At 57.7% G+C, this 23,297-nt stretch overlaps 1 protein-coding gene across 3 annotated transcripts; it reads right to left on the bottom strand.

Moving 5' to 3' along the window:
• Nucleotides 1-1,334: 1,334 nt before the first annotated feature.
• Nucleotides 1,335-22,201, bottom strand: ARHGAP45 (Rho GTPase activating protein 45). Of its 3 annotated transcripts, XM_026108311.2 has the most exons (24): nt 21,072-21,228; nt 19,395-19,725; nt 17,500-17,643; nt 16,048-16,132; nt 15,418-15,490; nt 14,931-15,009; nt 13,851-13,988; nt 13,288-13,352; nt 12,471-12,581; nt 11,683-11,763; nt 11,091-11,270; nt 10,308-10,445; nt 9,803-9,993; nt 9,225-9,385; nt 8,694-8,771; nt 8,172-8,273; nt 7,629-7,792; nt 7,193-7,381; nt 6,677-6,814; nt 4,860-5,101; nt 4,254-4,515; nt 3,826-3,928; nt 2,985-3,355; nt 1,335-2,282 (listed from the first exon to the last, which is right to left on the bottom strand). In XM_026108311.2, the coding sequence occupies exons 1-24, from the start codon at nt 21,198-21,200 to the stop codon at nt 2,259-2,261; spliced, it is 3,579 nt and encodes a 1,192-aa protein (XP_025964096.2). In that variant the 5' UTR covers nt 21,201-21,228; the 3' UTR covers nt 1,335-2,258. The 3 variants fall into 3 exon arrangements, with proteins under 3 accessions (XP_025964096.2, XP_025964095.2, XP_025964094.2); XM_026108310.2 differs by lacking the exon at nt 21,072-21,228 and adding an exon at nt 21,879-22,201 and having other exon boundaries at nt 1,335-3,355; XM_026108309.2 differs by having other exon boundaries at nt 1,335-3,355.
• Between the last annotated feature and the right edge of the window lie 1,096 nt (nt 22,202-23,297).

Raw genomic sequence — 23,297 nt, 5'->3', positions numbered from 1 at the left:
GTTGCTTTGATTTGTTGTAACCTCTCTGACCCTTGTTTTGATACCTTGGTGTTCAAATATCGCAATGGAGAGTTGTTTATCCCCTTCCATACATCTTGATCTGTTTCAGTTCCCTTGAAAGTTTGTAAACTTCAGAGCATTTCTAGTAAGAAAACAAAATATTTCCCTACAGTGCTTAGCCTCCTGCAGCCATGAGTTTGAGTCTGGAAAATCCTGATCTCCAGGACAGATACAGGTTGGATCACACTGATTTTATTCTTCTCATAAGCATGCTAATTCGAACACAGCAAAACATGGAGCACAGCTTCATACAGCAGTACAAATATGTCACAACAAACATGCCTTACTGTCTCCATGCTGAATTTATATACAAATAGAAGGGTGCCTGTTACCATGTGAAGCTCAAGCATAGCTTTTGCAATACATTGACTTCAAGGACATTTCCCTTCCCTCACTCGCATTCACCCGTCATCCATCCTTGCAAACACACGTGGTACCGCCAGTGGTGGTAGTTCTGTAGCCAGAGAGGGGAGTCAGCCTGATTTCTCTTGCTACCACGGAAATGGCCTGCTGGAAAATCCAGCCATCTTGAAGAGCTGTGGAGAAGAATGTCTCACAAGTCTTTCTAGCTCTTCTTTGGCTCAGTTATAAACTACTTCATAGTTAACTTCTGTTTTGTGTACCTTTTAACTCCTGTGCTGAGATGCACTTAAAATTAATCTTTGAGAACTCTGGCAATTGTAAAGCCCAGGCTCTCTCCACTGTTGTGAAGATTTGATACTCTTAAGCACTGACTCAAACGTCTGCTTGATGACCCAAATCTACAGTAATGAGGTGTGTATAACCTGCACATGCCACCCACTATATTTTAGCTGAAACGTCACTCCAGCTTCTCTCTTGGCTTCCTGAAACAGGCTGGAGTTTTGCCACTGCCTTTCCCCCTTGCTGTCCACTGTTTGTCTGAATGTTCTTAAGACTTGTAATGGTCAGGCCTGAAGTGTGTGTAGACAGCAAGAGATGATTTGGTATCCAGCATTTCACTGAAGAAGGGTCTGGCTAATTCATCAAAAAACAGCTTTGGATCTGTGCAATTTCATAGGAGCCATGGGCTGCTAGTCACCTGTGTGCACTAGCCCTTGTGCATCTAACTCAAACAGGTTAAACTCAAACTCTTGGTCTCTATTCATCATGTGCCCTGCTGGGTTGAGTCTAGGGACACTCAACAATGGCAATAGGGCTAAAGTTCCAATCCAGGTACAGGCAGGGTAATAAGAGGAAACAGCTTTCAGCTCTTTCAAGCTTAGTATCTACTTTTTTTCTTTTCTATGCTTCAGTGCAGAAAAGTGTCATAGCTTTGAAAAATATTTTGGCTGGTCCTGTCTAACCCTTTAGTTTCCTTTGCTAGTAGAGGTAGTGGATATGTGTTGAAGGGTCATCTCTTTAACAAACAAACAAAAAAAACCCCTGAACTGAAAAACAAAACAGAAAGCAAAAATCTTCCCCCCTCCCCTCCCCCAACTCCTCTGGCAGGAGCTGTTTATTGATTCAGGCAACGGCAGTCCTGCAGGGGAAGTGTTTCCCCTTGCATCTGGGCAGAGAGCAGGTCCTCTCAGGGACAGGTGGAAGAGCAGAAGTGTAGTCCTAGATTTGCAACTTTTGACTGCTGTTGCAGCTGGGAGACCAAATGTCTATTTAAAGTAAAAAATACTACCTGAGAGGTCACGTAATGCTCAGGCCTATGCAGCTAGGAAAATCTGTCCCTCGAGCTTGTTTACAGCCTGTGGCTTGCTCTTTGCGTGGCTCCTGCCAAGTAGGAAAAATGCCCATAAATACAAGCAGCAATGCAAACCTGTCAGCTGAGCCAGGAAAGGCATGTCACTGTTTAAGTCCTGTGTTGCTTGGAAGTGCTGAGGCTCTTGCAGTAAATTCATAGCTGGACTTTGGATGCCTGGTAGAGTCAGTTATAAATGATCGGTATACCTTCTAGGGCCTTGGTAAACAGTGCAGCCTCAGCTCTAAAGCACTCTATGCTCTATGCAAGATGGTATGCATGGCTTTTACTAGGCTACTTTGAAACCAGCACTCTTCTAGCAAGATCTTCCCTTCTCTGTGAGCTATTTCCCAAGCTGGAAGAGCCAGCCTGCACGTAGCAGTGCTAGGAGTTGTCCCAGTCTGTCCACGCTGCTCCCGTGGCTTCCTGTTGTGCCTGTGTTTCCCTGGAGGCTGCGGGGTGCCTTGCCATGCGGCACCTCTGCTACTCAGAGCAAGCAGGGAGCCAGGTCCTGCAGAAAAAAAGCATTTACTGTCCAAGGCAGTGCTTCCTTAAAGCATGCTGGGTTTTACTCCCACCTGTTCCTGTTTGAATACCCTCTTCAGGGTGCTCTTCCCTGTATCATGTCTAGGCACTGTTTCCCCCCCTTTAAGCTGCAGCCAGTTTGGATGATAAGATCCTTTAATTCCTTGCATCTCTTCCTGCAGTAGAAGTATGGGATTAAGAAATGTGGCAAAGATTAAACTTGTGGCCTGGGACTACTACAGCAAAGGCCTGGGTTCTTTCCCAGTCTTCAACAGCAAGCTAAAGATCCCCCTGCTTCAGCTCCTTTCAAAGAAACGTGCTTTATGGACAGAGGCTCTACCTAGCAGAGGCTCCGGCCCTGTGGCTACCAGCAGTTGAGACAGACTGATCTGCATTTCCCTGCTGAGGGCTAAGTGACTCAGTGGTTTTGTGTGAAAGCTTCAGTCATTAAACAGCGATGACTCTGTTGCCTGCAGCTGACAGACCAAGCCCTCCTGAGCTGACCTGGGGCTTTGTGCTATCCCTCCCCCTCCCTCAACATCACAGCTTTGCATGTGGCTTAGCTGTGTGTGGATAGCTCCTGGGTTTTGCTCCTCGGCCCCATCCCAGTGTCCGTGGTATTCTTGCTAGGTTGCTCAGATAAACCTGGGCTGCTGCTCACTGCCTGGCTTTGTGGCTGTTTTGGTACCTTGTTGCCAAATGCTGGGCAGCGGCTGGTGCTCTGCGCAGTGACAGGCAGAGATGTGTTATTGGATTGGTTTGTGTTGTAGTCCGCGTGGGCAGCAGAGAGGCTGCCTTCGGGGTATTCTTCCAGATCACTTTGCTCTTCTCCTGGGGGGCTGAGGCAGCGGGAAGCCGTGTATTCTGCATCCGACTGGCCTGTGCTGCAGGTTCGGCTCCGTTGTCCCTCGCTCCCGTCATCGCAGAACTGAGTTTCATCTGTGCTTGTCTCGCTCCCCTGTTTTGTGAGCTGGATTCTTGGGTTTCCGTCTGTGGTAGCCGGCAGCTCCCCGCTGTCTTCCAGATCAGAGTCAGAATCAACTGACCGATTGCCAGACTCTAAGGGGCACATGGAGCCTTGTATTACTCTCTAACCCAGCACCATGGGTTTAGCAAAAGCTTTGTTCAGCAAGCTCTTGGTGTCCAGGATAAGGGAAGGGCTCAGTGTTATTGCCAGTAGTGGCACTGGAGGCTCTGTCCTGGATTTAGGCATACTGGGCAATTTCTTTTTCCTTTTAAAATGTACCTCTGTGGATGAAACTATCCTTGTATGAAACCCTTACCTTTGCTTGAATTCACCGAAGAAAATGCAAGAAAGAAAGTAGTTGTGGCCAATGATAACATCAGTGCCTGCCAGAAATTAGAGGAGGCCTGTCGCAATCAAGTGATAGCTTTTGGCTGCGTTTTTGAATTTGTGAAGCTGGTATCCTGAGAGCAAAAGGCCTCTGGAACCCTTTTTACATCACTTTGTACCTTCTGAAAGACCTATGCCCACACTGCAGGGGAGCCTCTGAGTGCCTTTCACTCACCTCCGTACGAGTCTGCGCTGTAATCCAAATTTCCCTTCTCGGAAGGCAGTTCTAGGTAGGGAACACTGCCATGAGGAGCTGCAGGCTGTGAGCCTATGTCCTCCTGGGGGAGAGAAGTAGAGGCACAATGGTGAGGGCTGTTGTTTTTCTTTAATTCCTGTCTACAGAGAGAGGGTGCTGTCAATTAAACTGGTGAATTAAAAGCATAGGAGCTATTTTGAAATGCAAAGGCACAGACTCCAAAATGGAGTAATCTAGACACCAGAGAAACATTCTTATGGAGAGGTATCACATAAGTATTTAGATCTACTTCCTTGTGTAGAGAAGTCCTCAGAAAGTCTGTGATTTTCAAGGCTGCAAGCACAAGTAGACTGTCTTCATAGGCTCTGCAGCCCCTAACTTTGCTCCCTTCCCCAGATGTCTCGTACCACGTTAGAGCGGCTGGCTGCCTCCTCCTCGGCATCTGTGGCATATTTGCTGGAATCAGCCAGCAGTGTGGTGTCCTTGTTCTCAAAGATGGTCGAATAGAAGATGATGAGTGCCTCGATGATGCGAGCTTGGTGGGGATAGTCAACCAGTGAGGACAAGGAAATAGTGGCATCCGTGGGCCTTGGCCGCATGAGTGTTGGCCCAAAGACAATGCCCAGGTTGCTCGAGGTCATCTTGTTGTCCTGTTCCACCTCTACAATCCTGGAGAGGAGGAAGAGCAACTCGTGAGGGTGAGCAGGCTGGCAGGCGGAGAGAAGGGACAGGTGGGTGGGGAGAGCTCACCCAGCCTGGCACATTCAGGCAGGAGTAGATGCTGGACTGGCAGCACAGAAATGCCCTTTCTTGGCACAGGCGACAGCTTTCCTGAGTGGCAGAGAAGTAGCTGTAGCCACTGATCTACCTTTCTGCTTCGAGGAAGGCCTGAGCTGTCCCTGCTGCCAGCATGGTTTGAGGGGGTGGCTGTGCTTGACCCCCTTCCTCCCATTATAGGGGAGAAAGGGAAGGTACCTCAGCAGCTGCGCTGCTCCTGGAGTAGCCTTTCTCACCTTCTCAGGTGCTGCAGAAGGTACTGGAGGGTGGCCATGTTCTCCCAAGGAAGCTCCTTCAGCAGCTCCTTCAGCTTCAACACCAGGGTCACAACTACCTTGTCTGTGTCGGCTCCTTTGTCCGCCAGCTCAGGACCTCCTTTCCCACTCTTGCCTTTGGCCTCGCCGCTGCCTTGTAAGCTCTCCTTGGCCAGGCCCATGAGTTCGTTGTACATGCGAAAGGGCATAATGGGCTCTGGCAGCTGCAGGAGGGAAGATCAGAGAGGAGGTGAGTGCCTGGAGAGCCAGACGCAGGAGGCGAGCCTACCTGCTACACAGAACACACTGAGGATGATGTTTATTTGTCCATCTCCTGAAGCAAGTAAATGCAGCCTCATTTGTCAATAATACCTGTGAAGTTCAAGCAAAAAGTAGCACTTGACCAACTCCTCGGTGCATTCTCTGCTGGATAGCTGCCTCTGGGTAAAGGTTAAGGAATACCTTTCTCCTCTATAAAAGACCTGGCCAAGGGTGGACATAGCAGCAGTTTTCCAGTAGATAAGAGGTTGTTAGAAAAAGGACAGGAGATAATTGTTCTCTGGGAGCAGAAGGCAAGAGGTAATTAGCTTAGCTTGCAGCAAAGGTGGCTGAGGTTAGATGGGAAAATCTGGCTTTGAAGATTGCATGAAGCTCCCGAAGCAGCATGTTAACCAGTTGGTAGATTTGCATCACTGGCACTGTTGTGAGAATGGCTTGGACAGATGCTCTTTGGGTATAGATTGTCCCTCACAGCAGAGCAGTTGTTCCTTCCAATTCAGCACTCTTGCAGAGCAACTTTAAATTGGTTTATCTGCAGTGTCTAGCTAGAGATTGGATCACGGTTCAGGACCAACTTCCTCCCTTTCCACTCTGCTTTTCTTCGCTGGAGAAACCACAGAGACATCTCAGAATACTTCTCTCTCTCTGTGCAGGGAACTTAGGGAAAAGGCTCCATCGTTGAGCCAGCTACCTGAGCTAGATTCCTGAGCTAATGCAGTAGGAACCCTCCCATGGAGTTACACCTCTTCTGCCGAGCCTCAAAGAAATGCAGCACTAAAGAGTTAAGTGGTAAGAGTGCAAAACAAAAGAGAAGTTCCTTCCTCTCCTTCTGTCTTGTGGTGGCTTGTTTGAGGATGTGGGTCCTACAGTTTGCATTGCAAGTTTCACATACTGGAGTCTTTGCTGAATAAAGAGGGGTTTTGGTACAAAACTGCCTGGAGTGTCAAGATAACAACAAATGGCTGGGCACACCACAGATCTGACTGTACAGGGAAAGTGCTGGTCAGGGAGAAGTGAATTCAGCCCCTTGCTCTGCCATGTGGAGTGACCTTTGTCAGATCACTTCTCTTTTGCTTACCTGGTTCCCCAATTGCAAAAGGGAGGACTTCTGTATGTTACATTTCTGTGGATAAGAACTTTGCTGCTAGAGCAAGGGAGGAACTGTGCAAAGACTGATTGCATGTGATTTGTATGAAGGTTCACTGACTGAAAGCACGAAACCTGCAGTTCACTCAGAGGAGATGCAGCATGAGTGCTGTCAGGGGAGAGTCTGTTTTCTTCTCCACTTCCCATTTGTACACATGTACATGTCTCCATCACTGATTCATCCTCAGCTAGGAGGAACCTCTATCACCAACACTGTCATAGCTATGTAGCAGACAGATGTTAAGCCCAGTTTGTGGCAGAATTACTCCTGTCAGGGGTGTCTCGCTGAAGGCAGGTTTGTTTTTGAAAAGTTAGTTCTCCTGGTCATCTCTCCTCTACCTCACCCTTGGCAAAAGGTATCACCAGCATCTTACCTGTCTCAGATAGAGCTTCAAGACATTGCTGATATCATGAGGGGAAGCCTGGGATAGCTCCACTAGCTCTTTCCCATTCTCAAATGCCTGGCAAAGCTTTTCCACACGGGTCTTTACACCGTTAACTCGGTAGATGCCCTATAAAAGAGAGAAAAATGGAGTTGAGGTGCAGACAGATGTTTGTCTTCAAGATTGCACAAGATAGTGAGCTTCTAGTTCCCATCCTCTCATTTTGGGGTTGGAAATCCCTCTCAGAAGTAGTTCTGGGACAGCTGTTTCAGCTCAGATGTTACCATCATTCCTACTTCATAGACAGGAAAGAGGGGGAGGTAAGACAAATGAGTTTCCAAGGTCAGAGTTTGTTAGTATCAGGGCTAAGATTATAACCTGGGGCTTTCTGACTCCCTATCTCCTAGTAATCTCAAAAATGAGTGGGTTTTCATACTAAGACAGAAGATCATTTCAGGAGAAAGTAGCTGAGCCCAGCTGAAGGGTAGGGAAGGGAGAGTGCTTCACCTTGGTTTTCAGTGCCCGCTTCTCAATCTCAGATACACACTTCTTGATGATAAAGGGGATGCCATCTGAGCTACTCTGAGAAGCCTTTGTGAATTCTTGCCCAAAAAGTTGCAGCTTCCCTTGGAGTTTCTTGTGCCCGCATTGGATGGCCAAAGTTTCCAGACACTTCTTGTGGCAGGCGAGGTAGCACTGGAAAAAACAGAAAAGTGGTTGAAAGCAGGAAACAGCACCCTCTACAACAGATCTATTGACGCCCAAGTGACATAAGTTACACCACAATATGCTGCTGCAGAATGTGGATGAGGTGCGGAATGAGGATGAGGTGGACCAAAGGACTTGAAGGAATTGGTGCATCGTACAGTTTGTACAGTTCATGGGACATATCCTCCACCCGTTCCATCCCACCAAGCTCTCTTCCCCCTTCCCCCAGCTTTACCTCCTCACATTCTGCTCCCTGGAAGTAAACGTAGCTGTTGCACTCCCGACATTTGGAAGGGGTACGGAGCTTCCTCAGCCGATGAGTCTGGGCAGCCTTGGATAAGCCAACGTTTCGGAAAGGTCCTGTTGGAGCAGTCATTTCTGGGGTGATCCCATTGATGCCTACAAGGAGAACAAAAAGAAATACATTCCACATCTTGAGCTAAGGTTAAGCAAGACTTGAGCATAAGGGTCACTGTCACAGATCTGTCAATCAGCTAGTGCACTAGTTCTAGCAGCGTTACAGAAAACCTGTACTCTGAGGTCTACAGTCCTGGCTCATCTGTTCCCACTGGTTTTAGCAGAGCTCATCCCTTTGCAAAGAAAATGCTAGTAGGTTCCTTATGGAGTTACCATCATTTCAGATTTCCTCTGAGCAATTGTTCAGAACTACTAAATTACCCCAGGAAAAGTCAAGCTGCAGTTAACATTGTCATGGTGTTTGAGTACAGAGCCACATGCACAGCGGAATCACCAGTTCACTTCCCACTCTATTACGTACTCTGCTCAAAGGAGGCGGCGTTCTCATCCTTCTCTTCCAGCTCCTCGCTGGAGGACATGGTGCCATTGGAAGACAATCGCTGGAGTTTATGAGTGAATTCACCTGTCAAAACAAAAACCACAAGTGAGTGCGATTACTGGCAAAGTTGTTTCTCTTCTGAGCGAGTTCTCATGTGTTTGACTGATTCCCACAGCAGAGAGTCTTGTGCCTTGCGTTGCTGGGGTGACTATTTCTAGCGAAAATGAGAGATTTCCTTTGAGCTAGCAGGGGCAATACATTCCCCTACAGTGCCTTGCAGTGGGGTAGTTTGCAGTTAGTGTAGTTGTGATGGGTCAGTGCTCCCACATCCCACCTGCTGCTAGAGACTGGGATCAGAGCAGTTAATTACAACACAGAGGTTTATTTTAAGGCAGATAAAAAAGAAGCAACAGCCCCCCCACACACACCTCCATTACACTACTCTTAGGCTGACTTTAGTGGAAGGGGAAACATGGCCTGCCCTGCACTGTTTTCAGTATCTACCTGCATTTGAATCCAGGCTGCTGTCCGCTTCAGTAATGGAGGTTGGCCAAGATTTATGAACCTGGTGTCCCCTCCCACCTGCAGAAGAAAACACGTAGTCCATTCAAGATTGCTTCCTGGGTGCAGGACAGTAACACAGGAGAACAGCCTAGAGAGACTGGGCGACACTTAAATTACTGAAGGAAGCTGCTCAGTTTGCTGTTTACAGGCTGGAACTGGTGCAGTTGCAGTACCTTCAGTAGCACATCCAGCAAGGGAAAGAAGAGATGGGAAGATGGAGAATGAGCTGTTAAGTAACAGCAGACAGCAAAAAAAGATGTATCTAATCCTCTGTCCTTCTGGAAACTCAGCTTACAAGGCTTCCTCTTCCAGCCTGTCCTACTGCTGCAAATGGAAGCCCTGGCCCTTGGTATCCCTCCCAAGGGAGGGAGCTATCCTTGCTTTGCTCCAGAGTAGGAGGAAGGGACCAACACCTGAAAAGAGTGGCGTTGGGAAATGTAGTGGACAGGCTTCTCTCTGCTCCAGTCTCACCTCTCCTGTCAACTGCCACAGCTCCGCTTTGCTGCTCCTTGGCTCCTGCCCCTCCGTCTGAGACAGTCCCATCTTTGGGCAGCCCAGCTCCATCAGAGCTGGCATTCGTTGCAAAGTCATTGGCATTGAAGCTGCCTTTCCGTGTCCGAATAAAGGGGGACCTGGTGGGCAGAAAGAAGGAGAAAAGGGAATGTCAAAGTGGATGAAAAGAAAAGAGACACTTGAAAATCTTATTCATGGCTGCTATCTACCTGTCTTGGGATCTACAGCCCTTTATCTTAAATACCAGATAACCTGTCTCATCCATCAGCTTCTTTAGAGTGGAAGAGTTATTCCTCCAGCAGTAGGATGCTCCTGTCCTTGGCTGCAAAGAGCAAGGTGGGAGCATTGGGTTGTGAGGAGAATTCCCAGGTGGTCCAGCCCCAGTTTTCTCATCAGGAGCTGCCTTCGGGCATACTGAAAGCATACCGATTTCGGCAGGAGAGCGTAGTGCCAGCCCAAGAGAAGGTTGCCAGCAATAGAGAGCGTAAGTGTAAAACAGGCCCTTCTGCAACGATCTGCCCTCCCTCCTTTCCTACCAGGCGTTGTGTGACACGTAGGGCTCAAAGTCGTACTGGATCTCCGGTTCGTCTCCTCGCTGCAGCTGCTTGACGTGAGAGGCATACTGCTGCCCGGGATCGTAGAGTTTGCTGCTTTCACACAGCGTCTGGAAGTAGACAGGCAGCGGAGCCGTCTGCATGTGCATGATCTGGTAGAAGGAGATCGTGGCCTGAAAATAACACAGAAAGAATCAGACATGAGCTTTATGAGGCAATGTACAAGGAACAGGGAGACAAGGAACCCACGATTAGATGAAAAACGAGAAACCCGAAGTGGTGCTTGGTCTGCAGCCTTGGGGCTTGGCTTTTCAGAGCACAAGGGAGTGAAGAGAGCTGTACATGAGGCCCACCTGGACCTCACCAGAAACAGGAGCTGCTAGGACAGGTGTGCTGGGGAGACAGCGCTGAGCTTCTCCTGAGCATGTGGTGTGCAAGCCACCCTCCCTGCCCTCAGGGCCATCTCAAGCAAGCAAGCCCTACTCACCAGTTTGATGATCTGGTCACTCTGTTTGATCACTTCGTGGATCTGCCGCAGGGCATTCACCTTGGTATCCTCCAACTCCTGCTTCTGGGTGTTTGCATCCGCAACACAGGTCCGATACGTGGCCATTGCCTCATCTGCCTGAGAGTTGGGAGAACAAGAGATGGAAACAGTGCAGACGGAAGGAATATGGCCCCTCTGGACATGGACCCAGTTCCCTGTGCGCCTGGCCTAGGACTCTGCATTGCAAGAATGTAGCCTGGACAGTCCCAGGGGAATGAAGCCTCCCTCCCAGAAGTGTTACAGTCCTCCAGGCGTTCCTGCACCATGTCTGAGGACCAGCAGGAAGCTCAGTTCAGTCTCATTTTTTTTCTGGGCTTCTCCTGTGCTAGGACAGCAAGAAGTGAGAAGGTTCTTGCAAGGCAGACGCTCACCCACTAAGAGGTCTGTGGAGGCCATCCAGAGCATGTGAGCAGCTGCCGATTGCCTGCCAGGGGCAGCAGATTCCCTTGGGGCCTTGTCTGCAGTGGGCTCATGAAAAAAGCTGGACACCAAGAAGGCACTGGAGTTGGTTCAGTGGCACCAAAAAGAGCTCTGTGTGTACTGGGGGGAGAGGCAGCTCTAAGGGGGCTTGGGAGCAGGGAGGGAAGGAATCCAGGACAGCAGCACTGTGAGCTGTGTAGCAGCTGTCACCCAAAAGAAGCCTTTGAGCATCCATTCGCAGGCTGAGACAGGCACACAACAGGCACCTTGCTCAGCCAGCGTCCAGAGTTGTTATGTTCCTACCTTGTTCTTGGCTTCCTCTTCCAGCCGCCTCTTCTTGTCCAGGGTTTTGGTGGTGATGCTGCTGGTGGTGTTCTGCTGCTCTTCCTCTGCTTTCGCTGCCATGTACTTGGCCTTATCATGCTCCTCGCAGCGCTGCATGTATATCTGTTTGGCCTTGCGCAGGTTGGCCTCTGCATCTTGCTGCCAATGAAAACAGTGACGCAGGGTGAGGACTGCACTCTGCAAGGGGATCATCATCTCCCACATGCTGCCCTGAGAGATTCGGGGACGTGGCCACAGACTGGGCCATTAGTTGAGCATGGACAAGCTCCACTTGAGCTCGAGGGCGGAGGGCAGAGGGGCTGCAAGGCATGGCTGTATCCCCTCCAACTGCCACACTGCAGAGAGGCCGGGAGGCCCCTTGCACCCGTGTTTCTTTGGGGTCCCCCCGCACGGCAGGCCCTGGAAGAGCCACTCTAACTCAAAGCAGTCAGCACTTATTTTAGAGGGGTAAGAAGTCCAACATCTTCCGTGGGAAACATGGCGGGGGGACACTTCAGGCTGGGATCAAGGCGCACAACCCCAGCCCATGCTGTGTGTCTCTGTTACGCACCAATTTCCTCTGTGCCCGGTGCCACTGCTCTTTGATCTCCTTCCTTCGCTTTTCATGTTCAAGGCGTCTCACTGTTAGTGGCTGCATCAGGAGGGAGACGGAAACAACACAGTGGTTTGAGCTAAATGCTTGCTGTTCTGCTTTGCAAGGAAAAGTTTCCTGTGGTGGTTGTTATCATTCCAGATAGCACAACTGGGCTCAGTTACAGGGAGGATTTGTGTCATGGACAAAAAACTGCAGCCTGGAAAGCACCAAATTCAGTTTCCCTTCAGACTGGTCTAAGCAAGAGCCGTGCTCTGCAATAGCAGGACACCAATTCTCTCTCCCTGGCGCACAGCTCCAGAGAGCAGCTGTCTCCGGGAGATCAGTGTAGCTTGGTCTGTGCTGAAGGGGAAACATGCAGGCACAGCGAGGCCTCGGATGAGGTAGAAAACAGTGAGGTGCTGCTTATTCCTGCCAGAGTTTGGGAGATTCTCCTAGACCCTTTGTCCAAACCCCTGACAGACCAGACCACTGCGCTGCGGTTCCTAGAAGAGCTGCCTGCGGTACCAGAGCATACGGAGACAACCAGCCTTTCCTCGCTGCGGGGCCTCTGGGAAAGAGTCGTTTTCAGATAGCCCTTCCTGGGGAAGAAGGCGTTTCCTGCTTCTCAGGGACACAAACCGCAGAGACCATTTCCACCCTGAACGGAGTCATCCAGTTCAGGACTCCGCGTGTGTCTGAGCACCCCGGTGTGTGTACATGGGGGGGGGGGGGGGGGGGGGGGCTGCGCTTGGGCGTTCTCCCACCTGAAGGAAGGTTTGGTGCTGCAAGGTGTTGGCAGCCTGCAGAACCGACGTCCCATACTCCATGTCCTGCTCCAGAGCTAGCAAGTAGATCGACAGGAACGGCATACTTGTCTGAGAAATGAGAAAATGCATGACCTTAACACCGCGTCGTGAAACAAGGGAGACACAGTCTCCAGTGCTGTGTTTGGGAGGAGAAGAGTTAGAGGCTCCGCTCGCCTGCCAGCCGCCGGTAAAAGCCCAGCCCTGGACTGAACCGGTGTGCTCACAGACTGCAAAGGGACTGCTTGGAGGGAGGTCAGAAGCCGGAGGAGGCTTGAAGGGCCAAGCCACCTGCCCGGCAGCTTGGGACAGGAGCACAGGACGCAGGGCACGTCCGTGAGCGTGCCGAGCTCGGCTCTCCGTGTGGGCTCACCCGGCAGGGCCAGCGGAGAGACCCTCCGGCATTTCCTTCGCTGGGCACTGCAGGTCGCCACCACTTGAAGTACTGGCCCTGTTTTGCTCCCAGAGTGGGGAGAACTGGGTCTCTGGATGTGACAGTGGCGAGGGGACAGGATTCCCAAAAGCTAAAAGAAGTATCAGATACTGATGGAGGAGGTTTTGGGGGGGGGGGGGTCTCAGCGTTATCCTTTGCTTTGATTCCTTTGGTTTGGACACATGAATTTTGCCAAGCAAAGAGTTTTGGAAAACTGCACGATCAGTCTCCTGAGCTCTAAAGTCAGGCAAAACAGAAAGCTTTCCAGAGCCTCTTGCTCCTGGTGTGGCACAGATACAGCCCAGTACTCTAGACACTGTGTGGCTTCAGGGCATGTGAACTTACCTCTTGAGTGATGGTTTGCTTGCAGCTGTTTGCCATCTTCTGAAGCCCTTTGGCAAACTCCATTTCTGGAAGAGTAAGATTGGAGTGAAAAGACATGAGAAACTCAAGAATTTCCTTGCTGATTGGATTCCTTTGTAAAAACAAATCCAGAACTTAAGGAGTGAATGTTTAAATTCACCACTGTTCTTGCAGTGTCTTGCAGCTCTCTGCTCCCACAGCAATCAGCCTTTGCATATACATGGATGTAGTTCATCTATAGACATGACAGCATAGGTAGGTCTCATTTTTGGATGGAAAAAGGCAGAAAAAGTGGCTTGTCCCAGATTATACACACCATGTGAGCAATCCTAGTAAAAACTACGCATGCCGACTTCCAGGCTCATGCTCAGTGCAGAAGGCAGTCGGCAGTTATCTGTTTCAAACCCATTTCCAGATCAAGATCCAAAAGCTTTCTCTGTTAACTTCATGCATGTCATCTTAGAGGACCTTGATCTGCTCTGATGCTGTCACAAGGAGCTCAGCCCGCTGTGGAGAAGACCCCCCCCTCCATCTCCCCCTCTCACCCAGCGTGGTCCTTTTCTCCAGGTAACCGATGAGGTCCTTCATGTATTTGGAGATGTTTTTGGCATACTGGAGGGCAGCATCTACCCCGCCCTCACACCGCTGCAGCATGACATCCACTTCCTCTGCGGGTGGGCGGACTGTGACATGGGGACACAGAGGAAGGTGGGAAAGAGAAAGAGGAGAGAGAGACTGAGCTGTGCTACTGCCAGCCGCTGTTGTTCACTGACCCACTCCCTTCAAGTGCTTTGGGGATTCCAGAATCACTGAAACAGTCAAGAAAACTCCAGCACTCAAGCAGAACTGCCTTCCTCACCCTGCAAGGTTTCCTGTGCCTGACCTGTCTGTTCACTGCCTGCCTCAGGCTTCCTGAGCGTTCGGTGCAAATTCTTCCCTGCTACAGCTCACCCCAGTTATCTGTGCTGTTATCTGACTGTGCTGGTGTCCCGCAGGCACCCTGTGCTGATGGCAGCAGCTTCGTGTGCTTCTGCGCTGCCTTTGCTCACCTGTGTCTGCACATTTGTCAGAATTGCTCAGCCCAGGAAATGGTTTCCCCAAGCAGACCTAGGCAGCCAACACCCAGCGTGCTTCAAAGCCCTTTTCGTGTCTGTTTTGAGGTCCTTTACATTATGTTCACTGCGAGGCAGAACAGCTGGCTCGGGCACTGGCGCTGTGCTAGTGGCCGCAGCGACCACGTGTAGCTAGATCAGGGCTCGTTGCCTGAGGAGCAAGCCCACACCTCGCTGGTGCTGTCTTTGGGAGCGGTACTGCTGGAAACACTGGGCACGGCTGTGCAGAGGACCCCGCTGGAGCCAAGCCACTTGTCCCTCTTGCAAGTGCCTTGGTGCAGCCTGGGAGCTGGGTGCAGCGCTGCTGTCCGGTGCATCGCAGGGCTCTCTGGCGCAGCCAGAACAAGGGCACTTAAGCGCGCTGTGGGCAACGAGGCCGTGCCGGTCCCTTCCTCGCAGGACCACAGTGGCGGTGGGGAAGATGCCCTTTCCTGCCAGCTGTTCAGCTCAGCCAGGTACCCTGGCATCCCCCAATCTTGCCGTATTCCGGCACCCAGAGAACTATCTGCTTACCTGTGTCATAGCTCTCCATGCCAGATGGCATGCCATCTCCTCCAGGCCCAGGGATCCCTCCGTAGAGACTCTCCATAGACTTTGGGAATTGGGAAAGAAAAGGAACTAATCAGACAAAGAGAAACCGGTGTAGTGCTGGGGTGATCTGGCAGACGGAGGGGAGATAGAAACCCTGAGCTGCTGGAGCCTCTTTGCGCTTGCGTGAAGTCTGCTGGGCACAGGCCCATGGTCCTACAGGAAGACCATGAGATATTGGGGACCTCACTGGAGAAACGCCTTGCTCTGTGCACACACCAGATTGGGGCAGAGCTAAGGAGAGAAACCCAGAGTCCTGTTCTCAGGACCAGACAGGCAAAGCCTGCATGCAGCTCTGCCAGGCCTGGAAGGGAGCCGGGAATCCTGCGTTGGGGTCGGTGGCTCTGCTCCTTCCCCAGTGCCCCTGTGCAGGCCAGCCGAGACCCGTGTGATGGGAGCTGGCGTCACTCACCTGGTTCTGGTCGCTGGGTGGGATGGAGAGGATGGTGCTGCTGTCCACCTCCCCCATGAGGAACTCGGACACGCTGCGACAAGAAGAATACGGCTGGTCAGCAAAAGAAGGGCCGACAGTGGCAAAGCAGGGTGGCCTCCAAACGGTACCCAGCTCAAGTCCTCGGGACAGGACTAGGACCAAGACAGCTGGAGCTGCAATATTGATTTTGGTGGGGATCAGCTCAGCTCCACGCGAGGTGGGCCTGGCAATGCAGCTGGAGCAGGAGAGGTGGTGGTGGCCCAGCACTGAATCGGAGGCAGGAGATGGAGCCTGTGAGCCCAAGCCAACCTTGGGGTCTGTCCTGGCACTGGACTGGACCCATGTGCCAGGAACTTCTGGTGCACGTGGCAGGAGGAGCCAGTCTGCACTGGCCTGGAGCTTGTGAACTGGTACCTGTGCATAAACTCATGCCGTAAATCTGTGCTCCCAGTGTGGTCCCAGGCATCGCCCAAACCAGCCACTGCGTGTGGGGCTGTGCCTGTGGTTAGGGGATGGGGAAGGGGTTGGAGGTGTGTTCTCGCTGGGAGGGGGTGGTGGGGTCCGTTGCGGGGACCTTCTTTGGGGGACAGCTGGCCAAAAATCCCTTACGTGCTGCTGAAGGACACTGCAATGGTCTCCACGGCCTTCTCGAACTCCCGCTTGTCTGTCTCATTGTTGGATTCGTAATGGAAACCTGGAAATTGAGGAAATGCAGAAGCCCTGTCATCACAAATGCCTGTTCCTGTTCAAACCAGGAGAAGGGCTGCTGGCTCCTGCCAGTCTCGGGCCTGTGGCAGGCAAGGGGCCTCCATCCCCACGGCGTGATCCTGCCCTTAGACCCTGCTTGAGACCTAACTCCTCCGAAAGAACGGCCCCGAGGGACCTGGATGCTCCTGGAGATTTTGGAAGGTCTCCAGGGCATCTTTGGAAACGTGCTGGGTGAGGGAGTCCTCCAAGCACACAAATAGCCTGGAGCTGGAGACGATCAGAGCTGGCTGGTGCCTGGGCCAGCTCTGGGGAGGGCTGGGGGGGCAGCAGGCAGATCGGGACTGTTCCTGGGGGTTATTTCTATGACCTTGGTCTAGTTAAACGCAAAAAGTCTCCGTTTCCTTATCACTCATCTGTCCTATCTCTCGGGATTTCTCTGTTAGTGTCACTTGGCTCACATGCTTCTTTACTCTCGTTACCCAGGGTTGCAGAAAAAGCGCTGCTGACCGTGAGCCTGTTTCGCTGCCTTCATTGCCTTGGGCCACCCTCAGAGCCGCCTGCTTCAAGACCGAAAGGCTTCCTACCGCAGGGCTCTCGCCCCGGCCAAAAGAGGAACCGGCCGCGGCAGCGGGAACCGTCGCAGACTGCGTTTTCCAGACTCCGGACAAAGGGACGCTCGCGGCAGACCCCGCACGGCGTCGAGGAAGGCCTGCCCGCGCCCCTTCCCTGCCCGCGCCCCTGCGAGGCGCCCGCTCGGGGTGAGGACCGGGCTCTGCCACCACCCCCTGCCCAGCCTGGCCGGCCCCAGGGAGTGTCCGCGGCCGCGATGCTCTCCGTCTCGGGGCCGGCCCGCGGCCGGTGAATCAGCCCGACAGCGGGGCTCGTTCCACCCCGCGACGAGGCTTCCTGTCCCTTGCGGTTACCGTTTGGTGTCCAGGAAACGAAGCAGTGACGCAAAATGCTCTCGGCGTGTGGTTTAGCTCAGCCCTCCCTCCCCGCTCCCCATGGCTGTTGTAACTGCTCTTCGGAGGTTTTACCCTGGCGAGGATCTCAGCCCGACAGACCCTGCTCTTATAAACACGAGGTGCTGCCAGGAGCTATGCAGGAGAGTATCCGATTATTTAAGTATTTTTCCTGTGGCCATGCTTGGAAACCCCCAGGCGGGGATCTGGGCTCCATCATTCTTGGCACTGCATGGGCCTTAAAGCAAAAATAAAAAGCAGAGAGTCCTGCTCCGGGCTGGTGGCGGGTTTAGACCGTTCTCCCGAGCAGAGCCCAGCGCGGGGGCCTGGCCGGGGGTGTTGGGTGCCGGCGCAGGGGGGCGGCGGGATGGAGCTCATCCTCTCCTCTCACCCTTGACTTTGGAGATGAGGGTCCCTGCGGCCGTCAGGGTCTCCAGGGTGTTGAGCAGCGGGTACTTGTTGATGACCTGGCGCAGGATGCGCAGGGCTTCTCCCAGGCACTCGTGGGCCTGCGGCCGCTGGGACTCCTTGGGGTCTGCAAGGGAAGGGGGGTGGCGTGACCGGGCAGCCCTCGGCGGCCGGCCTGCCTCTCCCTCGCCCCGCGCGTGCTCGCGGGCAGGGGACGTGCCGGGCTGTCCCAGTCCCTCCGTCCCGCCAGCGCCGCGGCCGATGGCTAAACCCGCCGGTGTGTCCCCCGGCCTGGCGCAGCGGTGGGCCGGGGCGGCTGGACCTTTGGGGCATTTTTAGTGACTGGTGACGGTGGATGTTCCCGGGGTGAGGACAGGGCACCGGCTTGCCCGAGCTGTGAGCCCGGCGCCCGCGGCTGGAGGAGAAGCAGCCCCGGGGTGACCTTGGCACCGCGAGGCGCCTGGCCACGCGCCCGGCGCTGGGACTCGGGGCAGGGCACCGGCAGCCTTTTTAGGAAGCGAGGAGCCTCACGCAGGGACGCGCCGAGGAGGGGGCTGGTGGGGGGACGGAGTCTGGCACCGCGCTGCCCGGCCGGGCAACCCCTCCTCCCCTCCCAGCCCCCACCTCGGGTCGGGAAGGAGTTTCCTCTGCTTCCTCTCACATTTCCAGGCCCCTTCCGGAGTGGGAAACAGGGAGAGCAGAAGGACTGGGACGGGGCTGGGAACCGAGGCCCGGCTGGGGTGGATGGGTGGAGAGGGGAGCAGGACTCCCCAAAATCACGGCTGCATCCCGCCTGGCTGCTCGCGCTGCCGGGACCCGCTGTGCTTCGCCCCACGGCGTCGTCCTGCCCCGGCACCTCTGAGTGTCCCTGGCCGGACGGGTCCGCGGGGGCAGCGCCAGCCTCCCGCCGGCTCCCGCGCCCTTCCCCACCCGGGACGGCACCGGCGGCCCCAGCGCTGCCCCGGCTCTCCCAGCCCGTCGGCTCAGCCCAGAGCAAACTGGGTGCCGGCAATAACTGCCAGCCCCGAGGCGGGTGGCGGTGGGATGGGTCCTGCTCCAGTTCACAGCAATTTCCTCCCTGCCTGGAGATCCCCACATTTTCCCGGGAAAGTTGCGGCATCGCCTTCCCGGCCCCATCCCGGCCCCTCCCAGGCAGTGCCACTCCACTTCCCCGTGCGCGGGGCCGTGCGCGGCGCTGCCCATGGGCTGGGCACCGTTTTCCACCGCGGCTGGGGATGCGTCAACATGTTTGCAAAGCCAGCGCCGAAAACAGGGTGTCATGTGCTTCCCCCCGGCAGCCCCACCTCGCCGCGGGACGCCGAGATAGCGGCCGCTTCCTCTGCCTCCCCAGGGCCAGGCCGCGCTCCCGCGGCCCCCGAGCCCCCGAGCCCCCGGCCCCCCGGCCCCGCGCCCGGCCCGGCAGCGGCATCCCCATCCCGCCGGCCGCTCGGCGAGGCTGGGCCGGGGAGCTGGGGGGGCCGTGCCGGTGCCCCGGGGGGCCGGGGGGGCTGCCAGCCAGCTGGCACCGCCGCGCTGTAAACAGGAAAGCAGGCGGATGAAAATAGCTCGTGGGCAGGAAGTCGCGTTATCCTGGCTCCGAGCTCCCGGCAGCCACCCGCCACCGTCTCGCCCCGCTTGGCGCTGCGGCCCCCGGGGACCCGCCGTGCCGGGGGCTCCCGAGGGACCCGCCGTGCCCTGGGGCTCCCCGTGGCCTCCGCACCGGGGCAGGGACCCGCCGTGCATCCGGGTCCGTCCGGGGCCCCCAGTGCCCGGGCACCAGGCAGGAGCGCGGGGGGGGACCCAGGGCGGCGGGACGGTGCCGGTGGCACGTGTGGCACTGGGGTGTCCCCGGGGCCGGGACCCGCCATGGGCACTCACCGTCGCGCAGCACCACGTCCCGCAGGTTCTCCAGGGCGTCCGCGAAGCGGGCCACGTCCGTCAGCAGCTGGGAGATGTCCTCCACGTCGATGAAGGGCCCCTCCGCGCCGTCCGGGGGGCTGTAGGACGTGGGGGTCTTGTGCCCCTTGGGCAGGGCCCGGGGGGCCGCGGCGGTGAGGGGGAAGCCGGCAGCGCTGGCATGGCGGCTGAGGCTGGTGGGGCGCTTGAGGGTGCCCACGGCGCTGGGGCTGCTGCTGAGCTTGGCGCTGCCGGGGGGCAGCTCCGCCAGGCCGGAGCCGGGCGCCTCCAGGCAGTCCTTCCGGGACAGGTCCTGCGGTGGGGGACGGGCGTGAGGCCCCGGGCACGGCGGCCACCCCGGCTCGGGGGGGTGGGGGCAGGACCCCGGTCCCCGGATGACCCCCTTCTCTAGGGCCTCGCGTCGGGCTGTGCCTCAGTTTCCCCGTCCCGGCGGAGCCCGAGGGGGAGCAGCCCGGCCCTCCCCGCCCCGGCACCGCCAGCGCTTTGGGTCCGTCCCCGGGGGCTCGCGCACGGGGGGCTGCCGCCCGCAGCAGGGCAGGTCGGGGGCTGGCGGTAAGCGGTGCAGGAGCAGCCGGGCCGTCCCGGGGGAGAGAGGCAGCGACTCCGGCAGCAAGAAAACAGCCGGGCTGCTCAGAGAGGCCGGCAGGGCCTGGGCGGCTCGTCTGGCCGAGCCCTGCCGTTCCCGGCGCGGGGCCGCAGCAGCTGGCGTTGCCCAAGGCTCCCCGGCTCCCTGCAGACAAACCTCCCCCCAGCCCGGGGGTTTCGCAAGCGGGCATCGGCTCCCAGACCGCAGGCCCCGCGCCGGCACAGCTGCCCTGTCCCCGTGCCCCCCCCCGGATCCGGGTTTCCAGGCGGGCACACAACAGCCGCGCGGGCTCCGCTGCCTCGTCCCCGCTGGCAACCGCCGCACGCCGGCATTACCCGTCCCTGGGGACGGCAGGATCCGGCCCCACATGTCCCTTCCTCTTTTTCAGCCTGCCCCATCCCAGCTCTGGCACGTCCCTGCCCTGCAGATGCCTCTGCCGGGGACGGCGGCAGGGACGGGGACACCGTTCAGGCCACTGACTTTGCAGAAACCCCGTGGACTGAGGGAGCCCCGGATTTCCAGGGGAAAGCAGCCCTGAGGGAGAGGCTGGCGCCAGGAACCGCCCCGGGGACGAGGGCGAGGACAGGCCCAGGGAGGCAGCCGCGGAGCTGGGGCTCCTTCCAGCCGCCCGCGGGGCCCCGCATGGCCCAGGAGCCGCACGCTGGCCGGGGCCGAGAGGGGGGGTCCTGCGGCCGCCTTCCCCCTCCCGCAGCTCCCGAGCGTCTCTGCAGCGTGACACGAGTGTGCTGGGTCTCAGCATCCCCGGCCGGGCGCTGCCCGCTCGCTCTCGCCTACGCAGCGGGGCCGGAAGCCGCGTTTGCTGCCGAAGGGGCAGATGCACCGAGCGCCTTCCTCCCGGGAACGGCCGGGCCGGGAGCACGAGGCTCCCTTAGACAACAACAACAGGGAGCGATGATGCCCCCAAAGCCGCCCCTGGGGCTGGGCCACCGGCTCGCGGGGTCCCCGGGGCGGCCAAGGGCCGGCTGTGCCCAGGGCCCCCACCCCAAAACGGCTGGGGCCAGGGAAACCCCCCCGCGGGCGCCCCGGCGTACCGTCAGCCACACGCTGGGCGCGTGGGGCAGCGAGTCCAAGGAGTGCCTGGGCGAGCTGGATGTGCCCCGGCGGCGCCCCGCCGAGTAGGGGCTGTAGCTGTTCTTGCCAGCCGTCCGGCGGCTCAGCATCCCGCCGGCCGCTAGCGCCGGGGCCCGCGGGCTGGGCCGCCCATGGGCCCCTCTGCCAGGGTGCCGGGGCTGGGGCCGGGGCCGGGAGGGGCCCCCCTGGCTAAGGAGCCACCAGCGGGGCCGCGGTGCCCGGCAGCCCCACGGTGCCCGCGGGGCCCTGCGTGTCGCGTGGGCCGGGGCGGGCGCACGGTGCGCGCGCAGTGCCGGTGGGGCGCGCGGACACCCCCGGCCGCCCCGCGAGCCCAGCCGCTTCCTCTCGCCCCCCTCCGGCACCCGCTGCGGCGGCGGCAAGGAAATAAAGACGGGGCCAAACGCGACGGGCCCCCGCTCCCGCTGCCCGTCCCCGGGGCAGGCCGGGGGCTCCCGCTGCCCTCCCGAAACCTGCGGCCACGAGTTGCCCTGTGCTGCCCCGGTGCCCCTGGGCCTCGCTCACACTTGCTGCCCCCGGCCAGCCCTTCGGCTGCTGCCCCGTCCGCTTCATTCGGGGCAAAACCCCGCTCGGGTCCCGGGGACAGGGGGCTTCCTCGGCCCCCTCCTCCTCCTCACCGTCCCCCTCGCCGTCCCCGTCCCTCCAGCCCATCGTGCTCCCCCTTCCCGCTCGCGGCTCTTCCCTGCGGGGCCGCGGGTGCCCCCGGCATCGCCCCCAGCATCGCCCCCCGGCCGGCCAGGGTCACTCACCGGCAGGGTCTGCGGCACCGGGCTTCCTGCCCGGCTCTTCTTAGATATCGAGGGAGTTTTCATTAACTCGCGTTTCTTCCGTGAGAACATCGCGGGCGGCGGGCGGCGCGGCGGCCCGCGACGAGCCCCCTCCTCGCGGCAGCCCGGGGCCCGGGCACGGCGGCGGCGGCCCCGCGGGTGCTTCGCTGCCAGCGCCGCGCTCCCACCCCGCCGACCACATTAGCTGGTGCGAACTGTCAGGCCGGCGCATGTGACGCCGCCTTATTTCCTCATCGGGTTTGCAGGCGAGCCCGAAACAGGAAAAGCCAAACGCGCGCCGAGGGCGCGAGGCAGGGAGGAAGGGGGCCGCGGCGGCTCGCCGGGGCCTGGGTCGGCTTGCGGGGGGCGGCAGGGCCAGCGCCCGCGGGGGCCGGGGGCTCCCGCCGCTCTGCCCGGGTTCCCCTGCGTCGGCCGCTCGCCGCTGAGCGCAGAGGCCCCGGGAGGGCCGTGCATCCCCCCGCGGGCGGCCGCACAACGCCCTTTGCAGCCCGCGCAGGAGCAGCCAGAGCCACGCGGGGAGCGAACGCCCGTGCGAGCGAGGCGGTCGTGGATCCTGGGGTGCTGCGAGCGGGGCAGGACGGGGACGCGGGCGATGGGGGTTCGGGATGCCGCTGCCGCGCCGTGAGGCTCCCGCCGGATCCTGCCCCCGGCCCGGTGCCGGCTCGCAGCCCCCTCCCGCAGCCCAGCGCCCCCGGCCCCGCTGCCCCCGGCCCCGCTGCCGGCGCCCGGCGGGGCGGCTCGAGGGTTGGGCCCTGGCTCTTTCCCAGGGAAATCTCCCCCGGGCCGGGCGCAGCCGGGGGATGCCCAGTGCCAGACCTGGACTGACGCTGTCTCGCCTGTGCCATCTACCGGCCACGGCGCCGGGAAAGCGCGGCTGGAAAATCCCCGCGCGGGGCGGCTGGGGTTCCCCGGGCCGGAGCAGGGCCAGCGCCTCTCCCAGCTCCCTGCGTCGCTGCGGTTTGCAGCGTCAGCCCCTTCCCCGACGCCGGGCCGGGCCGGGCCGGGGCTGCCGGAGCCCCGCGTCGGGCTCCGGGCGGGCAGCGATGGGCCGCGGTGCGGGACGGGGCTCCCGGCGCGGTGAATGAGCTACGGCGGCGGGAGCGGTGGCAGGACAAGCACAGCCGTGCGGGTCCACGCGTGTGTGCACACCCGTGTGTGTACAGGGCTCTGTGTGCGCACGCGTGTGTGTATGCAAGTGTGTGCCTGCGCACGCAGATGTGTGTGCACCAACGGGTGCAAGTGTACCTCCCATGCACATGTGTAGGTGTCCATGCCAGTGTGTACATACGTGTGTGCACAGGGGTGCGCGTGCATGCACATCTGGCTGCACACCTGTACCTGTGTGTGAGTGCACATCTCTGCGTGACCCTACGCGGGCGC

The sequence above is a fragment of the Dromaius novaehollandiae genome, chromosome 25, assembly GCF_036370855.1.
Source record: "Dromaius novaehollandiae isolate bDroNov1 chromosome 25, bDroNov1.hap1, whole genome shotgun sequence".
NCBI classification, from domain to species: domain Eukaryota; kingdom Metazoa; phylum Chordata; class Aves; order Casuariiformes; family Dromaiidae; genus Dromaius; species Dromaius novaehollandiae.
Note: the sequence above shows the minus strand (reverse complement) of the source record. Positions and strands in the feature narration are given on the sequence as shown.